At 43.4% G+C, this 18,623-nt stretch overlaps 1 protein-coding gene across 2 annotated transcripts in view; it reads right to left on the bottom strand.

Annotated features, from left to right (window-relative positions):
• Positions 1-18,623, bottom strand: part of SHISAL1 (shisa like 1) — a 64,639-nt gene that overhangs the window by 2,164 nt on the left and 43,852 nt on the right. The window contains exon 4 of one of the 2 annotated variants that reach the window (XM_070947461.1): positions 17,401-17,538. The exons of the other annotated variant lie outside the window; for it this stretch is intronic. Within the exon in view, the coding sequence (XP_070803562.1) occupies position 17,538 (1 nt within the window). The 3' untranslated portion in view covers positions 17,401-17,537. Of the gene's footprint in view, positions 1-17,400; positions 17,539-18,623 lie in introns of those variants that run through there. 2 annotated transcript variants of the gene reach the window in all.

Genomic DNA, 18,623 nt, shown 5'->3' with positions numbered 1-18,623 from the left:
CTTTCTGTCCAACTGGAAGTTGAGAAATGGGCTGTTTTGGGCCTTCGAGGGGGTGGGGAAAGCTGTTTCCGCCCTCCCCAGATGCATAGAGAGGATCTGGAGCCAGGTGAGAAAGAAAAACAGGCCTTCCCCATCCACCCCCAGGCCCTTCAGAGGCAGGAAACAGCCTGTTTCCCTATTTCTGGTGGGCCCAGAAGGCTCAAAAATCAGCTGGCTGAGGCGCGCATGCGCGCCGGAGCTGAGCTGGCGTGCCCACTGATATGGCTACAAGGTGGCATGCGTGCCATAGGTTCGCCTTCACGGCTCTAGGGTGATAAACAAACAAACCTAACTGTACTTTGGCTAGACTTTTCCTAAAATGATATTAGTCCTCGGTCTTGAATTTGCAGGGCAAAATATATGTTCTTCCACAAAAACAGTGTTATAGCCCAGAAGTATTGGTTAGATTGAGATAGACCGAGGCTGTGGTCCCTTTATGTCAACAAGTTTGGCACTCTGCTTAATTAAAAAGTGCATATTACAAAATGAATACCAACTGACCTCAAATTATCTGCTCATCTGAATGCAGAAGGAAGTATTCTTTTAGCATTTTTAGTAATTTTATGCCAAATATAAAGTGCACTCTGAGAAACTAATTAAACCAGAGCATTTTGGAAAAAGGAGCAGTGGCTTTAAGACTTAGGTTGTTTTGTGTGAAAAAGATGGTGATCTGTCCCCGTCCACACACATACACAAACACAGCCAGCCGAGGGTTAAGAAAGTACTTGACACGCACACAGGTCGTTATCTCAAACTTGGCAGCAATATAATCACCGTCTGCCAAGAGCTTTTACTGCAACAGATAACATAAAATTACATACGCATTGCAAATAGTCCAGCAAAACAATATCCCTTTCGGCAGCTTCAGACATTGTTCAAGTGACTAGCCAAAGTTCGTTTTTGTTCGTCACGGAGTTTTACCAGCCACCACCCTCTCTTATATAGTCTCTGGGGTGTGGTCCAGTGACTCAGTTCTAATCCCTAGCATGCCTCCTTAACTGCTGCAACCGTTTATCACGCCTTCGTTGGCGTGCATCCAGGAATGACGGCTCTCCTTCACTCTCATCCGAGACACCTGGCTCCTGGCTAATCTCCTCTCCCTCGGCCGGCACCTGAGACAGTGCCAGAGGGGAGGGGCCTGGAGAGGGAGGCCTGGCTGACTCCTCTTCCTCATGTTCGGAGCTTTCTTCCTCCGATGAGATAGGCTCAGAGGGCGGGGCCACAACAGATGGATAAGTAAGGGGGTGCTTATTAATATATCAAACTGAGGCTTAAATGTTAATCAAGAGATTTGCTTTGAAGGGAAGGCTGTAACAATTACTTCATCTGTTTCCTTTTCTAACAGTATGGAAAGGCAAGATCTTTTGTGAACTGCAGCTCAATTTTTTTGGATACATAGGTAGGTGATGGTGAACCTATGTCCGTGATGGCGAACTTATGGCATGTGTGCCAGAGGTAGCATGCAGCACCTTCTCTGTGGGCACTTGAGCCGTTGCCCCAGTTCAGTTCTGCCGTGCATGTGGGCATGCCTTCTGCCAGCCAACTGGTCTTCAGGTCTCTGCTGCGCATGCTTGGGGGGCGTGGGTGTGCGTGGGGCTGCATGTACATGTCTGGGGAGGCGGGACCATGTGTGGGGCTGGGGGCACGTGTGGGGGTGAGGTGCACATGCAGGGGGCATGCGCGCATTGCATTTTGGGGTTTCTGGTTTACGTGCACTTTGGGCACTTGGTCTGGAAAAGGTTAGCCATCACTGACCTATGACATGCCATTTCTGCTGAAATGCGGGGTCTTCAAAAATTGTGAGAATGCTTGCATGATTTTTGGAGGCTCCAGAGCAGGACTTTCTTACACAACATCTAGAGCAACTGGAGGCTTCTGTGGACCCTCTGAATGTTGTGCTAGAGTCGTGCCCTTGCAGAGCCTCTGGAGCCTCCAAAAATTGCACAAGAACATGGGGCATCTTGTGTGACTTCCAGAGGATCCCAAGAAGAGAGTCTAGAGATGCCTCTTTTGTATGGTGTGGTGTGTGTGTGTGTGTGTGTGTGTGTGTGTGTGTGAGAGAGAGAGAGAGAGAGAGAGAGAGAGAGAGACACCAGCAAAGAAAAGATAGGCGTTTTCTGAATTTTTGACACGCTGAGCCCAAAAGGCTCACCATCACTAGTCTAGGACCTCTCTGCCTAGGCAAATGCAAAATATTTTCAAATGCATTATTTTATTTATAAATGTTTTCAAATGCAAAGTAGATGTAGGAAGCATCCCCAGGGTCAGCCATAAAGATCTTAAATACCAATACAGTAACAATAAAAGTTTAGGGAACAAACAGGGTGAATTCAAAGTACTACTGTGTACTGAATTATTACAGGCTACCTTGACGAAGGGTAAGAGCTCAGCCCAGTTGTCCTGCTGGTAATTCATGTAACAGTGGAGGTATTGCTTTACTATGTCATTTGTACTTTCACAGCCTCCCTTCGTCTTGGGGTGATGGGAGGAACTTAGGCCCTGGGAGATGCCTAAGAAGATCTTCAGAAACTCTTGCCAAAACTTCAATGTAAATTGGACGCGATAATCAGAAATTATGCATTGAAGTGCTGCATGCAAATGATACACATTTTGCATGAATAGTTTTGCTAGGAATTGTTTTCAAGTGAGGAGAGCCCAGCAAACTGTGTAAGTTTTCTTCTCCCAGATTGCCCTGTACTCTTCTGCCTTGGAAACTTAGCATGAGGTGTATGCACAGGTTTGTAGCTTCCCTTACGAGTTTGTTTGGAGGAACATTGCCTCCACTGCCACACCACTGGTATCTGCCTGAATGACAAACAGTATGACATCACCAAAAGGGACAACTGCACTCAATAATTACAGACAGGTCCTACAGCTCTTTTCTCATCAGCTAATCAGTTGATGTTCTTCAGGTTTTCTGAAGGACTCCCTGTGGAAAGTATAGGGCACCTGAACTTAGGCACAACCTGAACTTAGCTGCCCCATCAGGAACTCCAGAATGATAAATCAACAAAAACATGTTTTTCTCCCACTTGTGTCATTGTGTCATTGACCACTTATATCTAAAGGACTTTGAAGGACTTTGAAAAAGCAATTCTTTTCACAACTTGAAGCAAGTAGGAAACTTACACCCAAAAGTGTAAATGACCAGGCTGATTTGCACACTTCATTTGCATTTATATATTTAAATTAAGGATGGCCATCACTGGCTGCTTCCTCTTTTCATATGTAAAGTGAAAATGAAATTAACCAGTTCAGCTGTCTCTGAAGAGCTTTTGAAAGCCAAGGACTGAATGACTAATGTTCTCCTTTTGAAATTCAGTGGTTGTTGGGTGTCTCTGAAGATGGCTGGGCTGGTTTCCAGGTTTACTATCAAATTAAGACAAAACAAAATAGAGCAAAGCTATCGCTTTTAAACAACTCACAGATTTATTATAATTGAACATCAGATGTTTAGTTGCCTCAAAAAATATAATGGAAAGTGACGTATCAGCTACATGGTGCTAAGAGCGCCTTTGAATTTGGTTTGAATTTGGTTTAGCAGAATGGGAGATGATGTTTTAATTAGTCTTCAAGAAATTTGTTATTGCCAGAGGCTGTCTGTCCCCCCCTCACACACACATTTGTGCACTAAATCTGTTGTGCCAGAGGGTTTGCAAAAGGCATTTGCTGCAAAGATAATTTTTAGATAGGAAGCTGCTGGTGTTAAAATGATTCTATTTTTTGGTATGACGGCTTTAGATTTACATGTTTAAACAAAGAGGAGATTCTCAGTTATACAACTTAAAAACACATTAAAAGGAGTTGGGCTTTACTTCTCCAAAGAAATGCAAAGTGTCGCTTTAGAAGCTGTAGGTTTTCTGTCCACTACAGTCGTACAATAAAACATACCAGCTATGTGTTCTGAAATGCTCCTTTCCCAACTAACAAATGTAATTAAAAGGGATTAGCTTTTATTAAAAAGCTGCAAAAATGTACACAGCTTATATCTATGTTAGTGCTCCAGACGCCTCATTTTTTTTATCACCATAGACACAACTCTCCTACAATAACTTTGACAATCTTTTAAATGCACACAATCAAAGATGTGTGACTTATTTAATTATTAATTTTTTAAAATGTTGCTCATCTTCCGTACAAGGTGATTCCGGACTTATCCTATTCAACATTCTGAAATTCTAGTAAGATGGATTTTTCAGAACTTTCTATCTCTAATTAACCTCTAATAATCCAAAAACCTCTGGATGTAGACATGGTAACTCTAACTTCAGGCCCCAACTTCATCATTCTGAATGATGAACTATGCCTGGGCAGGGCAAAGCCAGAGGAAACTCTAGTGGGGGACTGTAGCCAACATGGAAATCAGTCGTCTGATCTGGGTATAGGGCAGTGGTGAAATCCATTTTTTTCTACCAGTTCTGTGGCCGTGGCTTGATGGGCGTGATGTGGCTTGGTGGGCGTGGCAGGAGAAGGATACTGAAAAATCTCCATTCCCATTCCACTCCAGGGGAAGGATACTGCAAAATCCCCATTCCCTCCCCACTCCTGGAGGAAGGATATTGCAAAATCTTCATTCCCTCCCCACTCTGGGGCCAGCCAGAGGTGGTATTTGCCGGTTCTCTGAACTGCTCAAAATTTCCGCTACCAGTTCTGCAGAACCGGTCAGAACCTGCTGGATTTCATCCCTGGTATAGGGGTGAAAGACTAATCGAACCATCTAGTAGCTGGTTCCCTCCAAAGTTTCCCTCAGGATAGCTGGTGCTTGTGGGCACAAGGCTGCCACAGTTTTATCTGGTCGAGCGAATGATTAGAGGTCTTGGGGCCGTAACGATCTCTACCTATTCTCAAACTTTAAATGGGTAAGAAGCCCGGCTCGCTGGCATGGAGCCAGGCATGGAATGGAGATGCCTAGTGGGTCACTTTTGGTAAGCAGAACTGGTACTGTGGGATGAACCGAACGCCGGGTTAAGGTGCCCGATGCCAACGCTTATTCTGAATGTAGGTCTTCTCAGGATAAGGTCTTCTTAAGTCATATTTAGATACATGGTGAAACAGTTAAGACTTTCACCATCCATTTCCAAGCTCATAAATGCTTGTTTGATAAGATGAATGCTTTATTCCAGCATTTCTCGAATTTGGCAACTTTAAGATATATGTAGACTTTAACTCCGAGAATTCCTGAACCAGCATTGGCATGGATGGTGAAACTGACAGCTTGATTAAGGAAAAAAAAATCAATTCTATTTCTACCTGTAAACCACTGTTGGATTTTTTGCAAAAAACTGAAAGAAATTAAAGATTTTGAGATTTAATTACTGGAATTATAGAAATAATGTAAACAAACATTAACCTTAGAATAAGAGTTTGTTTATTTATTTATTTTATTCATATCAGTACCAAAGAAAGCCAGAAGTCATTCTTTTTTCTACTTTTATAGTTTTTCCTCTTTTTTTTTTTGGCACTTGTTCTTTCTTGATTTTTTCTTTTTTAAAAAACCTTTTCTTATCTAATTTTTAAATTTCTGTTTTGAAAATCAATAGTTATCAAAAAGGAAAAATACTGATTTCTGCTACTGTTGATACTGATTGAAGTAAAACAAATCTGGATCTGGATTGTTGGGTACAAAGCTAATCTTTTATCACCTCTCAACTATGGCATCTATTTTATAAAAACTCTGTTTGCATTATAATTGTTACTTACCCAGAGATAGGGAAAGCTATTGGTTGCAAGATCAAGATGGACCCATGAAAACATAGGCATGACAACATCAATTCAAACACAATATATGCCTTTGCATCTGGTATCGTGCCGTGAATCCATAATTGGAGAATTTGTGAGATGATGTCATTGCCAAGACAAAATTATCTGCAACTATTCTGCATATCATTTAATCATCACAACTGAGCATGCCCCATCCTTTAGCAGGGCATGGGATCCTTGCCCATGGCTGCCAAGTGTTTTGATTGGCAAGAATGAAAAAAGACACATCTCATGTCTTATGCGTTTTGCAGAAGCTGATGATTGACAGCTCCCTTACAGAGAGAGCCAAACTTTTATGGAGTCCAGTGCTAACTCCCATCTGCCATAACTGGTACTGGAACACACTGCAATATGACCAACAGTTGGGGATAAAGAGGAAAATATGTCTGGGAGAGATTAGGTGGTAGCTCTTTCTCTGGGAAAAAAGTGGCAACTTTCAATGGCCCTGCTAATGGGCGATCGTTAATGAGTTTTTTGTAAAGTTCTGTAGGAAGTTAGCACCTAACCCACTCCTAGAAAACTGAAATATTCTAGGAAATATTAAAAAGGCAGAATATTATACCTCCTTGGATGAGAAAAGGAGAAACATGTTTTAAAGACAAGAAGCTCTCTGCAGCTCCCTCCCCCGCTTCAGCTCCAGGGTGATGGGATTAAGACATGGCCCTGAGGACATGATAGGACTAGCCTTCTACCCATCTAGATGTGAAGGAGTTCAGGACCTGAAGAGGAACATGTCCACATGAATCTTCCTGGAGCAAAGAAGTCTCCATCATCTGTAGCCAAATCCCTGGCAAGATTTCTGCTTCCTGCTTCTTTCTAGATGGGCCCCAGCTGGTGGCAGCATCTCACTGCCTGGTCTGGTCTGGAAGGCTAAGTAGGAACAATCCTGATTAGTATTTGGATGGGAGATGGCCAGCATTCTAGGCTACATTGGGAAAAAGAGCCCTGGTAGAGCAGCAGATTAAAACACTGTTATTAACATCAGCTGCCTGCAATTACTGCAAGTTCAAATCTCACCAGGCTCAAGGTTGACTCAGCCTTTCATCCTTTCTAAGGTAGGTAAAATGAGGACCCAGATTGTGGAGGCAATAAGCTGACTTTGTATAAAATATACAAAAGTATGAAGGCTATTGCTTAACGCATTGTAAGCCACCCTGAGTCTTCGGAGAAGGGCGGCATATAAAAATCAAATTAAATTAAAATTAAGAAGGCAATAGCAACCTACTTGAAGGTGAAACAGAGAGATGACTGGCAATTTCTACCTTACCTAGTGTAGAAAGTCAGCACCCCCCACCCCAGAAGAATGAGATATTTTGGGAAATATTAAAAAAGGCAGAATATTATATTTCCCTAAAGGAGAAATGGAGAAACATGCTCTTGGAACCAGCTGAATTGGGCCAGCCTATTCAGAAATGAAAGTGAGGCCATTTTTTTTTTAGAAATGCGGATTTGGTAATCCATTCAAGAAGAGGATATTTTAAAACAAAGGCAGAATGGTAGGATTAGAAGCAGCCCAGAGCAGTCCAAACTTCAAACAAACTTAACTCAGACAAGCACTTAGGATTCAAATTTCCTCTTTTGCCTTGTCTATAGAGTCAGCTATGACCCCTACATGACCCAATAGGAATCTGACAACAGCTGATAGAATATACCGTATTTTTCGGAGTATAAGATGCACCTTAGTTTTTGGGGAGGAGAATAGGAAAAAAAAATTCTGCCTACCAGGTGTTCATCTGGCTAGAGTCCTTAGCCTGGTGAGCTTCAGCACCTTAATTCGCTTGCTGGTTTTGAGGTTGGGGCTGGTTGGGGCTAAAAAATAGCTTCTAAAGCACAGCTGATCGTCGGAGGGAGCAGCAATTAGAAAAGCAGGCAAAGCACAAAAGTTCGCTTCACTCCTGTTGGGCCTGAAAAACGGCTTCAAAAGCACATCTGATCATCGGAGGGAGCTCCAGTGACTAAAGCAGGTGAAGCGTGGAAGGGATAAGAAAAGGCAGCAGCTGTTCCAGGTGGCCATTTTGGGCACCGCACATCACGTTTTCAGCCTCCAAATGTGTCATGTTTTGGGGTGGTGATCCACGGCGATGTGCTTTGGCAATCCCTGCAGCCTTGAAGGGCTCTCAAACGGAGCATTTGGAGGCTGAAAACGTGACGCGCAGAGCCCATAAACACAAGCCATTGTCGGTGGCAATCTCTGCAGGCAGGAAGAGGACACACAGAGGCTGAAGAGTGGGGGCCGGCAGGTGGGCGGGGTTACATTCAGAGTATAAGACACACCCACATTTTCAGCCTCTTTTAGGAGGGAAAAAAGTGTGTCTTCGGCTCCCAAAAATACGGTATGTTCTTGCACAGGAACAAGGAGTTCAAGTGCAAAGCCCAAAGAAGGTATAACCCCCCCTCACTCTCAACTCCATTTTGTCAACTGCCCAGAATCACATGTGGCTCTGCTTCATCATTAAACCATCTTTCTAATCAGCCTCCATGTTTCCAGTGCCTTTCTCCCAGCTTGGAACTGAAGTGTAATAAATATTCTTGCAGGTATAATGGATCTATCATCCATGGAACGAGTCAGCAAAGGGTAGTTTGGAAGCTATGCCTGGTTGGGTTTGGAGGGAAGAATTTAGGCTGAACTGGCCGGTTCCAAGGATATTCATGCAATGAGGCCACAGCAATCCATAACTCTCGGCTTTGCCAGGAAAATGCAGGGGCTTTGGAGTCAATAGTGGCCAAGCTTGGCTTGAGTGGAGACCCTGCTTCTTCTGCTGCCTATACATCTCTCAAGTGGGTAGAAAGCAAGAAGGAAGGTGGGATTCATGTAGGGGAAGACTTTCTCGATGTGAGCCACACTTTTGGCTTTAGAGCACTAGAATGGAACCCATTCCCCCTCATGAATTCATTTTTTTTTCATTTTATTTAATTTGTATACCGCCCTACTCCCGAAGGACTCAGGGCGGTGAACAGGCACAGGATAAAACACGTAGAATACAAAAATTTAAGAGCAGAAGTAAAATCGAATTAAATCAATTTAGCCCAAGACAAATTTAAAACCCCAGGTTAAGAACAAATTAAAATTTATATTAAAATTTAAATTAAAAAGAGAATGGGAAAGGTTAGGCCAGACCAGCCTGGTGAAATAAAAAGGTATTGAGAGCACGGCGGAAGGTGCGTAGATCTGGGATCCTCCGTATCTCCGGGGGGAGCTTGTTCCAGATAGTAGGTGCCCCCACAGAGAAGGCTCTCCCCCTGGGGGCCACCAGCCAACATTGTTTGGCCGACGGCACCCGGAGGAGTCCCTCTCTGTGAGAGCGTACTGGCCAGTGGGAGGCCGTTTGCGGCAGCAGGCGGTCCCGTAAATAACCAGACCCTAAGCCATGGAGCGCTCTAAAGGTGGTAACCAAAACCTTGAAGTGCACCCGGAAGACCACCGGGAGCCAGTGCAGCTCGCGCAGGAGAGGTGTTACATGGGAGCGCCACATTGCTCCCATAACCACCCACGTGGCCGTACTCTGTGCCAGTTGGAGCCTCCGGGTGCTCCTCAAGGGGAGCCCCATGTAGAGAGCGTTACAGTAGTCCAGGTGGGAAGTGACAAGGGCATGAGTGACCGTGTTTAATTCATTTTGGATGTGCATAAATGCTTTCCAATACAAGCAGTTCCATGATCAAATAAGAGGAAGCAGGATTATCGGGTCTGGTGATGGTTTCGCCCACATTATGCATTTGTAAGTACCACAGGTGTTAACTTACAAATGCAAAACTCTGCACTGAAGTAGAGCCAATTTTGGAAATAGAAATCGAGATCCAAAATGGGAAATCTCAGGTTCAATAACCCACTGATGCAGAAACACTAAGTGCTAAGTTCATTTCGAAATCCATATTCCTTTTGGGTGAAGACAAAATAAGCAGCTGTTGATATGTTTATGCAGTGATTTTTCTAAGGCTTGGCGTGGTTCTTTTAAACATGTTTTTCAACCCCTCTTCTTCTCCATAAAATAGGAAATGTGTTCCTTATGTGGTGGGGAGAAGGGGAAAGCATCCTTTACGAACACTGCCCGAGTACTTTGGAGTAATGTTAACTAGAGCAGTGGTGGACTGCAGCACGTTTTTTTAAGCCGCGCGCATGTGTGCAAGCCGCATGCACTCACATTTTCGGTGGTGGGAGAACCGGTTATTAATTCATGTGCCACCCACCTCTGCACTGGAATAAAGGAACCTCAAAAACAGATAGGAAAAAAGAATAAACTAAAATATCTGGAAATTGTGGCAAGTGGACTTTTTTTTTTTTTGGTTTGAAGTAGGGGTGAAATGCTCCCGGTTTGGACCGGATCATGCGATCCGGTAATGATGGCGGTGGGTGGTTCAGAGAACCGGTAGCAAAAATCCCTGCACCTCTCCCATGCCCGGCTGAGCCGCGCGATCATCAGAGGCTTTTTTTTTTTAACTTTTAAAAGCATTTTTTCTACAACCTCTTAAAATGCTTTAAAAAATTTTTTTTTTTAAAAAGCCTCTGATGATCGCGCGGCTCAGCTGGGATGTCAGAGACTTTTAAAAGCATTTTTTCTACAACCTCTTCAGCCGAAGAAGTTGTAGAAAAAAAAAAGCCTTTAAAAGCCTCTGGCGATCCCAGCTGAGTTGCCTGATCGTCAGAGGCTTCTAAAAGCATTTTTTTTCTGCAACCTCTTAAGGTTGTAGAAAAAATGCTTTTAAAAGTAAAAAAAAAAAAGTTGGCCACGCCCACCCAGTCACATTAACCCCCCCCACCAAGCCATGCCCACAGAACCGGTAGTAACAAATTTTACATTTCACCACTGGTTTGAAGTATCTCAATGCTTATCCAAGTAGCTTCTTCGGTCTAATTTCTCACCTAATCTGAATAGGCTCTTTAGGTGGGGAAGCAGAGTTGTTAAATATAATTGCTCCTAAAACCTTCTCTTAGATGAGTCATTCTGGCAAACCTGTGAAGTGGTCTTGATCTTCCTGGAAACTGATGCAGGAGCAGCACAAAAACTGGGGGAACCACACTCCTCACTCTAAGAGTACTGGTAGTCCTCGACTTACAACAGTTTATTTAGTGACTGTTCAAAGTTACAACGCCACTGAAAAATATGACTTATGAGCAGTAGTGGGCTGCTGCCGGTTCAGACCGGTTCGGGTGAACAGGTAGTTGCGACTTGTGAGTGGCATTTTTGCCCTCCCGGAGGCTCAACAAAAGCCTCTGGAGCCTGGGGAGGGCAAAAATGTCCCCGCCATGGTACAGGAGGCCAACTAGTCCATGCCCACCATGGCTACATCCACCCAGCAACTGGGCAGAGCAGCCCTTGCTAAAATTTTTGAAGTCCACCCTTGGATACAACCTGTCCTCACACTTAAAAATGACCCTTAACAATTCTTTGCCTAGAGTCTATTCAGATTAGGTGAGAAATGAAATCATCCTGAAGGACATATGTGGTGTCCGCCAACCGACCCGACTTAGACTGAAGAAGCTACTTGGATCAGCAGTGAAATGTTTCAGACCAAACAGAAAAGAAAAGTCCAGTTGGCATGACTCAACTTCCAGACAACTCTACCTGGATGACTGAGAATCTTCATTGAAATAAAGTGAAATGTTGTCATAGAAAATGGGAACCTATTATCAAAATCACTGAAAAGTTTAGCCTAGGGTTAATAACAGGATTTGGTAATGCAATAAACTGAATCTCTTGAGCAAAACCTGGCTTGTCAAGATGTTTTATGTTTTATGACGAAGTCAGCTGGCAGGATGCTTTTCATTTTCTGTGTCTTTTCAATAAGCAGGTATCCAAGCTGTGAATTCTCTTATGGTGGGAGCACAGCTATAAACTTCTCAGCAGAAAACATACTGTCCTCTTTCTTCCAGGAATAATACGATCAGTTCCCATGATCCCAGGCTGCAAGTTTCTTTATTCGATCCTCTCCTCTCTCAGCACCAAATTTTTCACTTTCCACTCTGTTGCGGCTTTGAAATAAACCTCATTTATCTTCGCCCACAATGGAGAGTACAGCCCTTCAGTCACAACTCTTTTGAGCATCCATCTCCTGGGTTATAAATGCGGCTTCACCGGAAGGCTTAATTCACTCAGATTCCTCAAATTCTTCCTAGGCTCCACATCTACATGTGGTGGGATTCAAATGATTTAACAACCGGTTTTCTGCCCTAATGACCAGCTGGGTGGGCCTGGCCATGGTGGGCGTGGCCAGGGGTGTGTGACAGGCAGCGCTCAGCCTCCTGGGAGCAAAAATGGGCCGCAGGGGCCCCCCTGCCCCCCATTTTGGCCTAGTAGGCCTCCCTGCAGCCTCCTGGCAGTGAAAACAGGCTGCGAGGGGGGGGGGGAGATGGGGACGGGACGCCACCCCCTGTGGCCCGTTTTGGGCCTAGTAGGCCTCCCTGCACTTACATGGGAGCCAAAATGGGGTGTGTGGGGACTCCTGGAGGGGGCGGGCGGGGCGGGGCCAGCCAGCAATTTAACTACCGGTTTGCTTGAACCGGGCTGAAATTGCTGAATCCCACCACTGTACATGGCTAAGGTTAGGTTATCCAGTAGGACAAACTTATCTAGTGAGATGTAGTGGTGAAAACCTGGAAGGATTGGGCACCCCAGAGTCAAGTTTACCCTCAGCTGTGGAGATTCACTGGGTGACTAAGCCAGCCACTCTTTCTCTGCCCAACATACTTTGCAGGAATATTGTTGTGGACCTAAAACGTAGGACGATCCCCATGGGAACCACCTTTAGGTCTGGGAGGAAAGGTAGGCTCAATAAACTAATAAATAACCATTCAGGCTCTGCAACTCTTTTGAAGGGCACTCCACTTTGAAGGTCTGAGCAAGCAGACACTCAAAGCTGCTTGCCATCTCATTTCTAAGAACAAAGCAGAGGCATCATTTGGTTTGGCTCTGCTCCACAGCCCCGAGAACTTCTAGCCAAACTTTGGCAAATGAGGTCTTAGAAGGCCCTGCTCTCCTCTTCCGGCCAGCCTGCCAAAATAAGTTGCCCTGCTCGCCTCCTTCAACACATATTTAGCTGAAACTTTGGCAAGCTGTGTTGAATTTATGTTTTACTGACAAAGGAATAGAAGCTCCGTCCCATAATTGGGTAGACCAGGTTGCCCTGACGAAAAACACTTATTAATTCACTGCTGTGGCACAGCTTATTGGTGTGAGGATACCTCCTGTTACTTATCTTCTTCATAAGTGGGCAAGACTTTCCGTGGGGTATGGTCAAAAAAGCCATGACAGTGGATGCAACAGGGAGATTAAACTGCCCATTTGTCATGTCAGCTACACATAGCACACATCTAAAACAGGAAACACCATTGTGGCTGGCATCTGTTTTGACCACACCTTGCAAACACCGCTAAAGTGACTTTAGTGAAGTGACTTTTCCCTTTTAACTTTTTAAATTGTAAATTTTAAATTTGTCCTAAGTATTTGGGGGTGTTTTAATTTGTCCCGGGCCAAATTATCTAATGTGGTTTTATACTGTCTTTTAAATTTTGTAATCTATGTGTTTTATTTTTTGGCTGTTTACCGCCCTGAGTCCTTCGGGAGTAGGGCGATATATAAATTTAATAAAATACAAAAAAAAAAAAAATAGCATTAAAATAAAGGACATTAAATATTCAACAATATATTTGCCACCTCTAGGTAGGCTAAGCTCTGAAATTGTTGCATCTTTTTGCAAAATCGACTTCAACCTTCAAACCTTCAAGAGCCACGGTGGCGCAGTGGTTAGAGTGCAGTGCTGCAGGCTACTTCTGCTGCCTGCTGGATGCCTGCAATTTGGCAGTTCAAATCTCACCAGGCTCAAGGTTGACTCAGCCTTCCATCCTTCTGAGGTGAGTAAAATGAGGACCCAAATTGCTGGGGGCAATATGCTGACTCTGTAAACCGCTTAGAGAGGGCTGTAAAGCAGTATAAAGCGGTATCTAAGTCTAAGTGCTATTGCTATTGCTTTCTGAAGAGATGATTTCAAGCTGGCTTCTCTACATACTTAAACTTCTCAAAATTTTATGACTAAGCAGATGCCGATGCCAATATCATGTGCTTGGATCTGCGTGTTGGAAAGGGTGAAGTGTGAGTAATGAAAGCCTTGGATCGTACAGAAGCTCCTTATGGAAACTGAGGCTGTGAATTAATTATTTAACCAGCCTTGCGACTTCCATGATGGTAGCAAAGAAAGAAAGAAATGATGGATTACATATGGGCCAAGTGTAACATAGACAAGGCAACAACTGACTGAAAAGTATTTATATTGGAAAGTTAACAAACAGACAAAAAAGTGACATATTATATAGAAGCAGGGACATCCCAGGCCTGTGTTTCAGAAAAATTAACATGGTGGCAGCCACTACATGATTAAAGATCCATGTCTTTTTTACATGCAATGCATCTTGACTGTCTTAGAATATAGAAAATAGGTTTGGCAGGGACCTTGGAGGTCTTCTAGACCTACCCCCTGCATATGCAGGATATCCTATATCACTCCAGACAAAATGGCTGTCCAGTCTTGTCATGAGAACGTCCAGTGATGAAGCAACCACAAATTCCAGAGGGAGGCTTCCTTGCTTAATTATTCTGTCAGAAAATTTTCCTTAGTTCTACGTTGGATCTCTCTAATGATCTTCCACCTGCTACTTCTTGTGCTTCCCTCAAGTCCTTTGGAGAATAAGTTTTTAGATTGGAATAATATCAGCTCTTTTCAGTCCTCTGGTAGTTCCCTTGTGCCCCAGGAACTCTGAAAGATTATGTTCAGTGGTTCTGAGATCATGTCTGTCAACTCCTTCAGAACTATGGGATGTACCGGTAATCCATCTGGTCCTAGCAATTTGAACTCGTCTATAGTGGATGGATTGCAGGGGTGCTATTCAGCAGGTTCTGACAGGTTCTGGAGAACTGGTAGCGGAAATTTTGAGTAGTTCGGAGAACTGGAAAATACCACCTCTAGCTGGTCCCAGAGTGGGGTGGGAATGGAGATTTTGCAATATCCTTCCCCCAGGAGTGGGGAGGGAATGGGGATTTTGCAGTATCTTTCCCCTGGAGTAGGGTGGGAATGGGGATTTTGCAGTATCCTTCCCCCAGGAGTGGGGAGGGAATGGAGATTTTGCAGTATCCTTCCCACAGGAGTGGGATGGGAATGGGGATTTTGCAGAATCCTTCCCCTGCCATGCCCACCAAGCCATACCCAGAGAGCCTTGGTAGTACAAGGGTTTAAGGCACCCTGTTATTAAGCTGCTTAAGACCAGCTGCCTGCAATTACTGCAGGGTTCGAATCTCGCCAAGGCTCAAGGTTGACTCAGCCTTCCATCCTTTCTAAGGTAGGTGAAATGAGGACCCAGTTTGTGGGGGCAATAAGCTGACTTGTATAAATATACAAAAGGATGAAGGCTATTGCTGAGCACATTGTAAGCCGCCCTGAGTCTTCGGAGAAGGGCGGCATATAAATCAAATTAAAAAAAAAAAAAAAAACCAGCAGTAAAAAAAATTGAATTCCACCACTAATGGATTGGTGTGCTTTTAGCATGTTCTTGCCTATTTTGGCTTGCATTGCTATTCTGTCTCCTATGGTGCTCCTTTGTCTGTCTGTCTGTCTGTCTGTCTGTCTGTCTGTCTGTCTGTCTGTCTCTGTCTCTCTCTCTGTGTGTGTGTGTGTGTGTGAAGACAGATGAAATGAATGAATGAATGTAGTAGTTCTATTTTCTCCCTGCTATCCATCGTCTCCTTACCATCTTCTCCCATTAACGGACCAATTGCTTCCTTGACATTTTTCCTTGTTTCTTATATGTTGAAAGAAACATTTAAAATTATTTTTGGCATTTGTCTCAAGTCTTAGTTCATTCTGAGCCTTCGCTTTCCTGAGCCTTCGCCTTCGCACATTTGGGCTATTTGCTGGTATTCTGTTTTGGTTATCTTTCCCTCTTTCTATTTTTTATATAGAGATTTTTATATATTTCATTTTTTAATATTTTTTTCTCTCTCTGTTTGCCAGAATTTTTTATGCAACCGTGCTGGCTTTGTCAAGGGTCTCTTGTTTTTCTTTCTCTGTGGCATTGTATTAAATTGTGCTTGTATAATCTCATTTTTCAGAATTTCCCAAGCAACTTGAGTTGTCTTCCCCTTTAGGATTTTTATCCATATAATCCTTCCTAAACTCTCTCTTAGTTTGTTCTCTTTAAGAAGTCAGCTCTCTTAAACCTAAGAAAGTAGTTTGTTCAATTACTTGTGCCTGTATTATGGTGGATTCCAGTGTGACATGGTCATTCTCCCCAAACTTCAATCCCTTTTATCATTTCATCTCCGTCAGTGAGAATTCTGTCTCAGTGTAGCTGACTCTCTAGTTCCCTCCGCTATCTTCTGTATGACAAAGTTGTCAGCTAGGTTCATCAGGAACTTGTTGGATCTCCCATCTGGTACAGAGTCTGTCTTACAGTTGATATCAGGATACCTGAAATCCTCCATTACTACTGTGGTGTGTTCCCGGTATTTGTTCTGCCCCAGCTACGGACCCCAAAGAACGCAGCACACACAAAGTCTGTACAAACCTTAGTTTACTAAATTAAATCAGTCTTTTTCAAACAAAGGCTGTTAATTAACTTTCTTAACAGCCTACAAGAATCCAAAGAATAAATAATCATAATCTTACTATGGTTGGCAGAAAGCCCAGAAGCAATTTGCAGGAAGCTGATAAGAGAACTAAGATCAAGACGAAGGAGAGTGAATGAAGTTGTTCCCTGCAAATTGCCTCAGTCGTCGTCCTTCCTTAAATAGGCTAAGGGAGTGGCCAATTAGCCCCAAGCCTTACTCTCGAGACCTCCTCCTGAGGAGCCACTCCTGCCTTTTGGCAGCTCTGCATGCCTGTGCATCGAGAAGAGGCTCTTCTTCTTCTTCCTCTTCACTTATAGGAGCTCCTGGAGGTTCTGAAGGCCCTGGCTGAATCCCCGCCTCTGGCACCACATCTTTTCCAGCCTCCTCATTGTCTGACTCGAATGCCAGCTGCACAGGCTGCTGGCGCAGCACCACACCAGCCTCCTCGCTGTCGGAATCAGCTACTAGCTGCACAGACCACTGACAGGCCACAACAGTGTTAGCTAACTGATTAGCAAAAATCAATTCATCTATTTCCTCTATTTGGTTGGGTCTCCTGTAGCATACATCTATGCAATGTCATTCTTTTTTTCCTTTTATATTAATGAATATGCATTTAAGGAGGCTTTCCTCCTTGGTTTTATGTATACTTTTAGGTATAGTGATTTCTTACATATAATGCAACTTCACATCCTCTTTTCTTAGGTCTGGGTTTTGTTTTTTTTTGGAACAGTTATATCCTTCCAAGAATACATTCCAATTATGAGTTTCATCCCATCAAGTTTCGGTAATGGGTAATGAGGAAAGTTTGTTCCTCAAACTTTGAGCAATAACATATAGACATCTGAGTTTTTTATGGAAGACCCTGGCTTTGTTTCCTAAATCTCCTGTTTTATTCTTGACACACTTCAAAAGTGTCTCCATACAGGAGCCCGAACTATTACGAAAGAATGTTCCTATTCTGATAAAAAATTGTCAGCTGAGGAAAACACACTCTGGAGGCCCATCCTAAAGGTGTATTTTGTTGATCTGCAATTTAATAGCTGCAAGTTGGCATCTGAGAATCTCTTAAAGTTCATCTTCTACCCCAGTGATTTTATCAGGATTAATGAGGCTTCTCCACAAAAGCCGATTTTCATCTTGCAATCTACAAAGAAAGCAAAAATAAAACCTTTCACGTGTCTTGACTGGCCAGGAGAATGTGTACAAGCAGATGGCTACTGCAGAAACCTCTCTCTCTCTTTTTTTAGTGGTGGTTTTTAACCAGATTGTTTCCCTTACAGAATCTATTCCTCTAGAGCTGAGATGAAAGAGGCATAAAAAAAAAAATTCCTAAAATAGGAGACCTTGTTACCAGCCTACCTTGTCAACACTTTTTCCCCCGTGTGGGAACGGACAAGTTAAGCAATTGGTGAGATCTCCCTCACACGGGCAGAGGGTTTTAAGCCATCTGAGGAGAATATGGCTTGAAACACCTCTTAGCAAAGAGAAAAGGCACCCAATACTGTATTTTTCGGAGTATAAGACGCACCGGAGTATAAGACGCACCAGTTTTTGGGGAGGAAAATAAGAAAAAAGCTGATTAGCAGGTGGATCGGCCTCCCGAAATACCCCCAACCAGCTGTTCCCAGAGGTGAATTTTAGCAACAGGTTCATTGGTTGTGAGCTCTATGCCTTGCTTTTCTTTTTCTGCCTCTGAAAGCCTCTGAAACAGAGCTTCAGAAAAAGGCTTTTTTTCTGAAGCTCTGTTTGGAGGCTTTTTTTCTGAAGCTTCTTTCAGAGGCTTCTATTCTATTCAATCTCCTTTCTTTGGTATTGGTATATAGATTAACCTCTTCTGATCTGTTGGTTATTGTGTCATTCTCCAGATTTGTTAGCATAGTTTGGTTAGAACCTTTACTGATTCTTCTTTTGTTGCTTGCCATATTATTTTAGATAAAAACCTTTCAGACGCTTATTTCTGAAGCTTAGTTTCTGAGGCTTTTTTTCTGAAGCTTAGTTTCTGAGGCTTTTTTTCTGAAGCTTCTTTCAGAGGCTTCTTTCAGCCTCTGAAATCTCCATTTGCGAGGCTGGGCAGGGCTACATTCGGAGTATAAGACGCACCCAGATTTTCACACTCTTTTTTTGGGGAGGAAAGGTGTGTCTTATACTCTGGAAAATATGGTAATTCTCTTAATGATAGCCCACATGTATCAAACGCTTGCTGCCTGTGAGCGTCTCCTCATGGGAATC

This window comes from Pituophis catenifer, unplaced genomic scaffold (assembly GCF_029215685.1).
Source record: "Pituophis catenifer annectens isolate HBS135680 unplaced genomic scaffold, rPitCat1.0.hap2 SCAF_7, whole genome shotgun sequence".
NCBI classification, from domain to species: Eukaryota; Metazoa; Chordata; class Lepidosauria; order Squamata; family Colubridae; genus Pituophis; species Pituophis catenifer.
The sequence above is the reverse complement of the archived record's forward strand: the minus strand, read 5'-3'. Positions and strand labels throughout refer to the sequence as shown.